Here is a 12,974-nt window from a genome sequence, read left to right on the forward strand (position 1 = left end):
ACTGAAAATCAATTCCCATCATAAAGAGAAAGATTAAATATTTTAAAAGCTCAAGTCATTTAATAATATTTAAATTAAAAGATTATATAATGAAAAGATAACTAAAATTTTAAAATTAAACTGATTAGTTAAACATTTGTAATCAACGTCAAAAGTAGAGTATATTCTTCTTAGAGTTCATAAAGTAAGCATTAAAAACCAAACCGGTAAATATCAATACAGACAATGCAAACAAAACTTTTAAAAGATAAACAAATACAGAAATATATTCAATAAATAATCAATGAATATAAATCAATAATAAAATATCATTTTACTCTAATAGGTGGCAAAATTATAATTCCCAATAATGAATGCTAAAGTTATGGTGACACACAATGCTGGTGCAGGCTTAAATCCGTATAATTTTTAGAACACAAGGGATTATCCATTCTTTGTAATATCTGAACTCCTTTCACATGCTAGACATGGGATAAGCCAGAAAGCCACGATCAGAACCTCATACAATTTACAGCCTGTTGTGAAGAACAGATTTTTTAAAGATTTAAACAGAAAGCATGGTAACTGCTTAACTAGAAAACAACTGAGGTTGCTAAGAGGGCTCACTACACAAACATCTAACCTTAAGTCTGGAAATGCTGGGGGAAATTATTGCTAGTCGTTTACTGGTTGCCAAGCACCTGGCTAAATAATGGGGCTTAAATAATGAGCAACCCTTGGTGTCCGTCTACAAAGCCAGCACTTCTTGAAATGGGTAACAATTCACAACCACAGGAGATGGAGCAGGTACGGTTAAGTGAGAGGATACAGAGAAGGAAGAAGAGGTGGGCAGGAAGTGAGATCACAGTGGCTGGATGAGCAGTGATGGCATGGGAGTTCAGGGAGAGAAAGGAGCAGGCCGGCCAGAGCGCGGGGCAAGAAAGGAGACAAGCAGGATAGTCACTGTGGACTGACATGTGCAAAGTCCACGGCGCATGAAGATACAAAACCCAGACGAGGGGAGGCGTGATGAGCCACAACGAGTCAGCAGGCAAAAATCACCCCAGTGCAGCTGCAAACACGGCTTGGGAGCCAGCAAAGAGCTCTGATGAAGAGACCAAATAAACAGGTGATCCCGTGACCATCCAGGGAGCAGGGAAAGAACAGAGTCCTAAGGAGTCCAGAGGCAGAGAAACAAACCCTGGGACACTGGTCTCAAGAGCCAGAGATGGAGACGGCACTGAAAGGAAGACAGAGGAAGAGGTAACAAGGAGGCAGATGAGGCCTCAGAACAATTCCAACATCAGAGGTGACCTCGGGTCAGAAGCAGGTGCTGCTCACAGTTGGGGTGTGAAGGTGGCTTTTTGTTTTGTTTTTTAAGGAAGTAAAGCCAGAAGATACTCTTATAAATGCTTGCTGGTGAAGAGAAAAAATAAAGGAAGGATGCTTGAAGGGAAAGGGCTGGAAGCAGGTGCTGTAGGGACATCGTACTTGTTGTTTCAAGGACAGAGGAGGGAGACGAGGTGTGAGCACTGGGGCACAGTCAGCCAGCAAACACTCAGATGCAGATACAAATTACCAAAAGCATATGCAGGAAATGGACAAAACACTGGTGGTGGGTGTCCTAGAGATTTTGGGTTTTTTGTTACTTTTAGCAGTCCATGGGGCTGCAAAAAGTCAGACAGGACTGAGCCACTGATGTTACTTTATGATCATTGTATAATAAATCAATTGGGAGGAATTAACCCTTAAGAAAAGATCAAAATATATAAAGAATTCAAACTGGGAACTCTGAGACAAGTCTGAGGAGAAAACGGTGCCAGCTGAGGGCCCACTGCTGCCAGACAAGACGGGAGTCCTAATGTTGGCAGAGGGGATTTCCAAGATGTTTTCCTAGGTGGGTGGAGAAGCTCTCGTGTCAGGCCGAAATGCGGTGTTAATTAAATACTGAAATGGAGCATGAGAATGACACAGCAGCTGTACAGCACTTTGGCTTGTCTACCAGTTTGAACAGGCTAAATAAATACGGGATTCCCAAGTTTAAAGCAAGAAACTACGCGTGCTGGACTGCAGCATGCAGGCCTGCAAGCCTGTACTCGCTCAGTTCCAAGACGGGAGGAGGAGGCTGGAGTCAGGCGACTGGGACATCAGTGGCTTAATGGACAAGGGGAGTTTACACATAGGAGCAAGGCCCTGCAGCAACTCCCCACCGTGTGCAGAGGACAGGCAGCAGTGTCTGTCTCTGGGGAAGGAACAATCACCAGTTACCGAGAACTGACCTCAGGTTGGCTCACTGGTTACCAGGGAAACCAGCAGAGGGGTTGGCCTCTTACCATCCCTTTGATAAACTATCATAGAGGAGATGTTTTGATTTAAATGTTAGAACACTCACTAGTCTGTTTAGGGGCAAGTACGCAGGAAGGTCAATCATGTGAGCAGGGTGAACGTAAAGTGGGCAGCGGTGGAGAGGGAATGTACAGAGAGCAAAAGAACAAGCCATCTTGGCTGGCCTGATCATACACTAAGTTTAAGAGATTTTACATAACGATACGATACATGTAACAGTATGTTACAGTAATATGTACATATATATATGTACACATACAGTAATATGCACACTTGCATCTAAAATGGTTTCAGAATTACACTTTGGATGTATAACTTTTCAAATCTCCAATTAAGGATGGTAAAAAGTGCAAGGTTTGCAATATCATGTAATGGAATGGAATTCCTTCCAGGGAATACGTGGGAGTGTTGGGGAAATACTGAGTTGGAGAGGCTCAAACAAAAGGAATACTAAGCAGAGCTCCAGGATTCAGACTAGGTCAGCTTCTCTAGGCTGCTCCTGCAGTAAAGGAGTAGGAAGATTATTACTCATGCCAGAACTTACAAAAGGGTCTGGGTTGTATAAATCAGAGAATACAGGGGCTTTCAAGCTTACCCAGCTTTCAGAGTGAATAGATTTATGCCACAAGACCAGAGATAACAAGTGGAGCTTGTCAATACTCTATTCATTAGCAAACTCTTTAAAGAAGGAAAAATATGGAGCTCCTACTCTCCAAAATTATGAACAAGTTGAATGGTAAGATTATCTTTTAAAGTTAATTCTTAAGTGTACATAATCTGACTTGACTGACCCATATTAGAATTTCATTCATCCAATCTTTTCCATAACAACCAGATTAAAATATCTGATTTCAACTATCTCTTCACAGTTGTTTGTGGGCTGCATAATATATCTGGACTATAAGAATTTAAAATTACACACTACTAGAATTGATTAAGAATGCAGTTCTTCCCACCTGGAATATATCACCTCCTGTCCTTAAGCCTGGCTAATTTCCTGTTCATCATGTAGTCAACCCCTCCAAAAAGCCTTCCTTAATGCCTTAAGATAATCCCATCTGATGACCACCTGCTTCTCCCATCATCTTGGCTATAACTTGTCACCCTCTACTATAATCTCAGATCTGAAGCTTCCATCAGAATGTAAGCTCCAGAAGGACAGGGCCATGTTAACCAGCCTCAGTCTGATTCTTACCAACTAGCACTGTGCCTGGCAAATGGAATGAGTAGAATTAAAATTCAAATGAATCACAAAACAATGTTACTCTTGGGGAGGGCATTTCAGTCTATTAGCTCACTCTCCTCCTGCCGCTATCGCAGAGTCTGCTATTCCATTTCTACCAACACTTGTTTCCCTCATTGAGGGTGAGAAGCAGGAGGTACCAGAGAGTCAGCCAACCCTGTGCCTTCATTATCCTGATAGGTGAACAAAGCCATACTCTTCAAAAGCTTTTTTAAAAAGGGTCAATAAACATTGTCACATCATTTGCTTCTTCATTGTACATTTGTCTTTTTCCTCCCATTCCCAAATATTCAATCCCTCTGCTAATGACCAACTTAACCCTTCCCCAGTTGTCTCCATCTACCTACAAATGTTTTTTTAGTATACCAGCTTTAAATTAGATAAATGCCATATGCCTGTAAATGTCAGTGGAAGTCTATATTCAATATCTGTTTATCATTTTATCACCTATTACCTAAAATTAGACCATAAATTGTTCTATGAACAATGGGTTATCTTAATAACATCTAAAAAATTTTAGAGCATTTCACGCAAAGTATGGATTTAAAAATTGGTCATAACTACTTCAAAGTGGGAAAAAAAAGAAAACCTAATGAGAAAATGAATTACTTACTTTTATGATAATATTAGATTACAAGAAAAGAAACCTTTTTCTGACCTGTTACAGTTAAAAATGTATTAGCTACTATCTGATCTTACCTACACTGATCTACCAATTAAATATTAAGTGCCTACCTAAAGGCCGCTTCCCAAAAGCAGTTCATTCCACAAACATCAGAGGGCAGCATCCAATAGGGATTCCAGTAACACAGAGAGAACTCTTTACACCTAACAGAGTGAGACAGAAACCTATGTGAGTATTCAGGCTTAAAACTAACAAGGAATTTACTCAATAACATAAAAACTTACTGTTCTATTTTACAGCAACAAAACTGCAAATCCAACCTGCTATGGTAATGAGGATTTCTGGAAATTGATTTCTCCCTTAGGGTACCACTATTTTAAACAGAACTGTGAAACTTTTAGGCAGAAAATACTACAGACTGGAAAAGTTTTTTAGTCATGAATTCTCTAATATATAATAAGATCTCCTTCTCAGATGACACAGAAAATACTGGCATACTTCTAAAATTTTCCTTCATGAACTGCACACATTCCCCCTAGAAAAAAAATCCATTTCAGCCAAACAAAACATCTGCTTATCCTGAAGCAAAATTTAAGCCACAAATGCTGGTAGAATGGAAAAAGATCTTTAAATGCTTTTAAACTAATCTTGAATCCAAGCTACACATATGATGTTTTAAGTGGGAAATAAGAAATCATGCTGATATTCACAGTTCAGTTTCACTTTTCTACACTTATCTCAGCTTCACTGTATTTCACAAGCTAAACAGGAGGATCAAATTTCTTCTTAGACTGCAGGTTGGAGCTAAAAAAAAGAAACCACACACAAAACAGCAGCTACTTACAATACAAAATGTGTGTATTTTCATTGTTATTTCTTCTCAAAACAATAGTCTAGCTGGTAATTCAGGACAGCGGAAGCCTGAGTTTACTAAAGTAATCAAGTATGAAGCCAGAGTCACTAAACCATGTCCCATCATCACGAATTCAATTAAGTGACTGTTCTTACAGTGAAAGGTCTATGAAATGTCATATTTGCAAGATCTCTGAGTCCACCTCTCACAAATACCAACAGGTTAAGAGGGGGGGGGGCTCAGATCCAGGACACACAGTGAAATCAGCAGAGACCCCTACACTTGACCTGTCAAATCAGAAACTCTGAAAACAGGGCCAGGCACTGCTGCTGCTAAGTCGCTTCAGTCGTGTCCGACTCTGTGCGACCCCATAGACGGCAGCCCACCAGGCTCCTCCGTCCCTGGGATTCTCCAGGAAGAACACTGGAGTGAGTTGCCATTTCCTTCCCCAATGCATGGAAGTGAAAAGTGAAAGTGAAGTTGCTCAGTCATGTCTGACTCTTCGCGATCCTATGGACTGCAGCCCACCAGGCTCCTCCGTCCATAGGATTTTCCAGGCAAGAGTACTGGAGTGGGGTGCCATCGCCTTCTCCAGGGCCAGGCACTAGTAGTTTTTAAAACCCTGCCTAAGTAATTCTGTATACTATTGCACAAAGAACTAAATCAGAATTTTAAATCAATGGGAAAAAACTGACATTGTGATGTGGTTTTTCTTGAAAGGGGCAGCATTCTCAAGCACAGCATAAAACGTTAACATATCTTAATTTAAATGGTTAAAAAATAAGAAAAAGAAAATGTGTACAGATCAGTAAAATGAACAACTTGATAAGGAAATTTACGTTTGTCCCCTTCCAGGTGTGGTCACCTAGTTTTTAACTTCTGCATTTCCTTAGGCTCAGTGGAAGCCGCAACAACTGAGATTTTTTTCCAGACTCAAGAGCTTTCACGTCCATTTAAGCCTCAAAACAAAACTGTTCAAATAGGTATCCCTATCTTTCGGATACAGACATTATCAAACCTTTCTTTCAAGTCCACAATTTATTTATAATCAGCACCTTTATTTAAGGAAGGAAGCTAGTTATTCCGTCTCCTGTCAAATCTTCCAACAGTAGAAAATGAAGTCTCAAGAAAATGACTAAGTTTTTCTGTAAAAATGATTATCTGAAATTATGTATTAACACCATTTTCTGCCTTAACTTGCATTACTCAATCCCTTAGCCCTAAGGAATCACACTATTTTCTGTCTCCATAGATAAATGGAATCATTAGTATGTGGCTTTTTGAGTCTGACTTTTTTTCACTTAGCTTATTTTCAAGGTTCACCCACTGCAGCACTTATCAGCACATTTCATTCCTTTTAGTGGCCAAATAATATTCCCTTTTATAAATGAATATATATACCACATTTTCTTTATCCATTCTTGAATTAGTGAATATTTGGGTCGTTGATAGTTTTGGCTATTATAAATAATGCTTTTATGAAGATTCATGTACAATTTTAAAGTGAACATATGTTTGCAATTCTCTTTGAGTGTGAGTATGTATCCCTACAAGAGGAATTGCTAGATCATGTAACCAACTGTAAACTGATTAATGCAGATAAAACTACAGGGGAAAAAAAATGTCAAGTTTTACCTAAGTTTCTTGATAACTCAATGTCAGAAAACACAGTTTATAGAAGAATGTTTTCTTTCTCTTTCTTTAATGAAAATATGAAACATATGCATTAGTGAGTATACATTTTCCTTATTTAAAAAAAAAAAAACACACATAAAACACTGAGGTGCTGCTGGCAAGAGGAGACATAATTTATTTAAGGTTTCTATCTCCCAAGCTTACATTCTCTCACTTATGAAAACTTGGTTTTAAAGACTGAAAAAAGTAGAAACTCATACTGAGAACTCATTACATACCAGTAGCCATCACTACAAACAATAAATTAGGAAAAGCAACTAAACTAGCAATGATAGTACTTGCACTTTCAGGCCAGAAAAAAAAAATCTTTAAAATGCTGGAAAAGTAAAGGTGACTTATCCAAGTTCTGGCTATTAGTTGCTTTTGCTTTTATGCCTTAAGACTACTGGAAAATGGAACATCAGATATACAAAATTCAAAAACATAACTTCAATATATTTAATGGAATAAAACTGTAGCTGAGCCAAATGGGTATATCTTCAGTAAGTAATAATATCCAGAATCAGTAAAGTTCATAAATGCAAAGTTTTTCCACCATGGATCAGACAGAAATAAAACTTTACTAAGGCTCACTCTTCTACTTCATAGGCTTAATGTTTCTAACTGGGTGGCTTGTCTAGACGCAAACTGATCAAGGGATAGCACGGGACTCTCCATGATGATAAAACAGTCTGTATCCTGACTGTGGAGGTGGTGACATGAATTTTACCTACTGATAAAACATCATAAAACTACACATACAAACAAGCGTATGTAAAACTGGTGATGTCTGAAGATGGTGTATGGGTCGTACAGTGTCAATTTCTGGGGTTCTAGTACTCCACTACGTTCATACACATATATTCCAGATATAGAGGTACTATACCAAGCTCATGTAAGATGTCACTATTGGGGAAAAACTGAGTGAAGATTAAATGGAATGTCCATGAAGTTTCCTGTAAACTTACATTTACTTCAAAAGTTTAAAAAAACAAACAGGTCACAAATTTCAGTAGGTGAAAAATGTTTTAAATATTGAGGCATCACGCTCTGGAGATTAAACAGAGCATTAAACAGTAATAATGCTCTCCACGATAACAGTTTTCAAACTTCAAATTTACTTAAATCCAATAGTGGAAGGTCACTTATACTTTTAAATTCAACTGGAAAAGGTATTTTTCACTTCAAAACATCCATGATAACCATGAGGCTTTAGTGAAAACCATGCATACTGAGGAGAGTTGGGGATATGCCTAGGCATATCCAGCATAACAGTGTGGAAGTCTGAATGAGGTGCCTCACCAATGAAGCACCTTAAGGCATGAACAGATACCTTCACTGTGACTGCAAGAGAAACGAAGATGCTCACAGCCACGTTAGAGGAGACTATTCCCATGGTTCTGGCCACCACTATTTAAAGATAAGTACCTGCACAACTCATTTTTACCTAAAAATTGTCTTCAGACAAGTTAGATTAGTTTCTAGCTCTAATCAGTTTTCTTTTTCTTAAATATCTAGTTTCAGGAATATTCAGGTAGTGAGAAAGAATTGTTTACATACAAATGGCAATGAACAGTTATTTCAAAAAATAAGTTAGCATCACACTGAACAACCTATCCTCTCTCTCAAAAAAAAAAAAAAAAAAAACTGAGTTAAAGATTTAAATGTAAAAAAAAAGGTGGGAAATCCCACTGATAGAAAGGTTTTCTACACGACAAAAATAAAAAGAAAAGAAAAAACTGCCAATCTGAATACAGTAAAATTTTGAACTTCACATAGTATACACTCCAAAAACAAATTTAAGTCAACATGTTTGGGGGAAGTATTTCCAACAGGTATGACATATAGATAATAATCTTAAGGTTTTAAAATAGGATTTCTAAGTCAAAAATACACATTTTTTCACTTGCCTAATCATTTCACTTTTCAAAATCACAGAACAATAACTAATTACTAGTTAAGTTTGTGCTAAGCACATTACAAATACATGAAATGTAATCTTCAATGAACTGAAATACAAGGTGCAAAGTTACTGGTTTTTATATAAGATGTCGCTGCATTAACAAAGCAGAGATTTAAAGTGGCTTTAGTAAATAATTCAGCCTTCTTCACTGTTCACTGCTTAACTCCTCTCCTCTTCAAAAATAAGCACAAGGAAGAGGGAAGAAAATTCTCCCCTAGAAAACAACAGTGCAAAAATAGTGGTCAAATGATTCCCAGTTAAATCAATGGTTTAATCAATCTTTGGTTTTATAACAATAACCTGGAGCACATATCTAAAATACAGATCCCCAGGCCCCACTGCCTAGCACTCTGGTTTAGTAGGTCTGGACTGGGGCCTGAATTTTCCCCCAAAGGTCAGAAATCAAGAAAAAAAAAAAATCACTTAAAATTTAAATGATCAAAACCATCACTGAATTATCTATAATTTTATTGTGCCAGGCACCACCAAGTAATCTACACATGCTATTTTATTTCAATTCCCACAAAAAAACCCAGTTATCATAGATACTCTTACCTCTTTGTAACTGATGAGGAAATGTGTTCAAGGTTAACACAGTCAATAAGGGGCAAAGCTGAAGTCTGTTTCCAAAGCCCTACTGGTGTTCCTGGGACCCAGCAGAAACCATAACTTGAGGGCCTGACCAGATCTGCAAAGGAAAGGAAGGTGCCTACCTCCCAAGGTAACAGTCACTCACACTAAGGGTAGGACAGTCCAGAAAAGGTATCACTCAAGTGTGTAGTAGTTTCTGGGTTCGCCACTACCAGGATTCATCAGTGAAATGTGAGAAATTACTCATCCTGAGAATCTAGTTACAAAACGGTTTAATTCCTTCTGGAGAATTACTGACACCTGGTAATATTAAGTGCTGTAGATCGAATACCTGTAATACAGTCTGTCCACGGTTAGCAGCTTCAGAGAGTCTCTCACTTCCCTCCACAGAGGCCACTCCTCTCCCACACCGGTCATGTGATTATGTCTGCAGTAGAGATGTGCAAGGGATATAGCCCACAAAATCAGAGTTCCCCATTCCAGTCAACAACAGCTGGCCCACGGACAGGCACGTGATGCAAAGCAAGTCCAGAGAGTCTTTTTCTAGAATTTTTACTTGAGATTTGAGATGAAACACTATAAGTGGAAAGACGCATGAACAAAGCCTGTCTATAGCAGCAGAGAAAGAGTCCTCAGCCCTTGAGGTTCCTATGGCTGACAGGCATTTTTCCTTTAATTCTGTTCCTTCTAACAACCCACATAAGTCTACATGTAATACTATATATACACAGAGAGAGAGAGACTCTCATATATATATCTCTATATATACAGTCTGTTATATAGGAGAAGGCAATGGCACCCCAACTCCAGTACTCTTGCCTGGAAAATCCCATGGATGGAGGAGCCTGGTGGGCTGCAGTCCATGGGGTCGCTAAGAGTTGGACACAATTGAGTGACTTCACTTTCACTTTCATGTATTGGAGAAGGAAATGGCAACCCACTCCAGTGTTCTTGCCTGGAGAATCCCAGGGACTGGGAAGCCTGGTGGGCTGCCGTCTATGGGGTTGCACAGAGTCGGACACGACTGAAGCGACTTAGCAGCAGCAGTCTATTATATATAGTCTACAGCCTATATATACTATATTGTCAGTTTTAATGGGTTCTGATGACTGACAACTAAGAATTCTGATTGTGTGTGTGCTGTGTGCTTAGTCATTCAGTCAAGTCCGACTCTTGAGACCCCATAGACTGTAGCCTGGCAGGCTCCTCTGTCCATGGGATTCTCCAGGCAAGAATACTGGAGTGGGTTGCCATGTCCTTCTCCAGGGTATCGTCCTGACCCAGGAATCGAACTCAGGTCTTCTGCATTGCAGGTGGATTCTTTACCAACTTGAGCTAGTTAAGGTAAATATAAACTACATTTTACAGGTGACAAAAGTAAAGCAGAAAGGCGGTCAAGGTTACACAGCAATCAGGACCAGAAAGACAACACAGGTTTGTCTGACACTAAGATCTACCCATTTTCTAAACACCAAAATAATGGATCCAAACAAAATGACTAATTAATAATAAATTTCACTGAAAAACTGTTTCCATCATTTTCGACTTTTTACTTTGAGAATGTGAAAGGACATTTCCAAGTATTTTGTTATCGTGGAATACTGTGAAATAAGTATTTTCTACTAAGATTTGACCAATGGAACCTATTAGATATAACTGTAATCCCATGTTTTAAATGAGAGAAAGAAATAGTAGTTTTAATCTTTGAGCTAAGACTGCTTCAAAAAAAAAAGAAAGAATGTAATTGATAATCAAGTCCTACCAAGAAAAAAACAGATGTTGCTTGCCTCATAGCCCCATTTTTCACTGATTAAACACCTTCTAGACTAGAGTCTTATCACAGCAGCTTTATAGAAAGTACTGGCAGAGCAAGCAAAGGGTACATAGTTTCTAATCCTGGTCCAGTACTGATGCTCTCTGCATCTTGGCTAAACAATTTATACACTGGAAGCAGGTTAATACCTACTCCATACCCCATGATAGCCAAAAAGATTGACTGAACTCTGTGAGAAGTCTAAAAAGATGTTATAAATGATAATATCTAAAATGGAAAGAGCCTGGTATCTTTTAGGAATTCTCCTGCCCCTAATCAAATCATGTGATCCAAGCAATCCAGCTTTTCCATGTTGGTCCTCTTCTCACCCTTCTTATGCATGCACACATGGTGAAATGTATTTCACAACATTTTAACAAAGAATGATACACCTTCAGTTTTAACTCAAATATATGCCTCATTTAAAATGAAGAGTTATGCTGCTCAGAGGACTTATAATACAAAGCTTTTAGTTGGTTCTGACACATCAAACTTCAGATTTCAGTAATGGCTCTATAAAATATCTTTTAAAACTGAGGCGCTTCTTTTCTGAATTTCAAATAACATAATTCTGTTAAAATTAGCTAGCCAAGCAAATACAGCTTATAAAAATTTGTCACAGAATATTTTAAGTATCTCAGGCAAGACACTAAAAACACATGGTACTCTATCAAATTGAAATGCTAATATCATAGTTCAATTTCATTCAATGTTTTGACAAAAATGTTTCTTCTTTTCATTTCTCCCCAATACAAAAACAGTGTCCTTCCCTTAACTTGGAATGGTTCACAGGAACAAAACAGACTTCGACCAGCTTTCCGTGAGTCGTCCGGATCTTCGGTCCCTGCCTCCCCCAGGACAGATAATGGCAGTGCCCAACCTGGCTCGGGAAAGCAGTTCTGCTTTTATGAACAGAGCCCTTGTAATCAAGTCACAGGGTGAAAACACGCCAGTCCGGCTTTTCCGTGCTGCTCCTCTGCCCAAACGTTCCTTTTCATTTTAGGAATGGCCATCAACTTTGAGAAGAACCTTCAACAGTCTACAGCTGACCTGCGCTCCCTCCTCCTACCAATCCGATATTTTATCCGATCAAAGCAGCCTTTGCCTCTTACTAAAAGAGTACTCGGAGTAAGAGAGTTGCCCACAAATGGAGGAGCCTCTTTTTGAAGGAAGTGGGAGCGCTCAGATTTTGTTAAGCATTCGTAATGCGTTGCATTCTTTTTTCCATTTAAACCTCGTACTCATTCCAACTCTGACAGTGATTTGTGTAAATCCACTTAAGTCACTGTGCTTTTTAAATTCCTATTTTTAAAGAAAGACACCTCTATCCCAACTCACAAAAGACGTATGTTAAGTATCCCTTATTTTTCTTAACTTGCTCTAAGTTTCACAATAGATCGATTGTTTCCTAAAGAAAAATTCACAATCAGCAGAAAATGCTCTCTCCAGATTTAGCTGATCGGCTAATAATGAAAAATTTAAGCGTTAACAGGAAATTTAGACGCCTCATTTAGGAGGGAGGCGGAAAGCTGAACCGGGGCGCCAGGCGGCTGTTTAAATATCTCAACTGGAACGCCATGGAAACAAGAGGGAATTCCCACTAGTCAGACAGCAAGAAGGTTTTTGTGGGACCCCCTTATTTTCGACAAATCCTAAGAAAGAAAGAAAAGGAAGAAGCAACTGTCAAGTACGAGTTGAAAATTAATTTCTAACTGCTCTGAATTGTGCCTAAGGAACAGGTTAGAAGACAAACGCAAAACGCGTGGTGTGCCCTCGGGCTAGAGCAGCACTGAGCTCACCCCTGGGGTGAAGGGAAGGAGGGAAACGAGCAAAGAGGGTCAGAGTCGGCTGCAAAGGAGCGGGAGATGCGGGCCCGGCGGCGAGAGG

At 39.0% G+C, this 12,974-nt stretch overlaps 1 protein-coding gene across 2 annotated transcripts in view; it reads right to left on the reverse strand.

Annotated features, from left to right (window-relative positions):
* GXYLT1 (glucoside xylosyltransferase 1) overlaps positions 1-12,974 on the reverse strand; it is a 46,346-nt gene that overhangs the window by 32,940 nt on the left and 432 nt on the right. The window contains exon 2 of one of the 2 annotated variants that reach the window (XM_040233767.1): positions 4,304-4,396. The exons of the other annotated variant lie outside the window; for it this stretch is intronic. Coding sequence (XP_040089701.1) covers positions 4,304-4,396 — 93 coding nt within the window. The remainder of the gene's footprint in view (positions 1-4,303; positions 4,397-12,974) is intronic. 2 annotated transcript variants of the gene reach the window in all.

The sequence above is a fragment of the Oryx dammah genome, unplaced genomic scaffold, assembly GCF_014754425.2.
Source record: "Oryx dammah isolate SB20612 unplaced genomic scaffold, SCBI_Odam_1.1 HiC_scaffold_29, whole genome shotgun sequence".
Lineage (NCBI taxonomy): Eukaryota > Metazoa > Chordata > Mammalia > Artiodactyla > Bovidae > Oryx > Oryx dammah.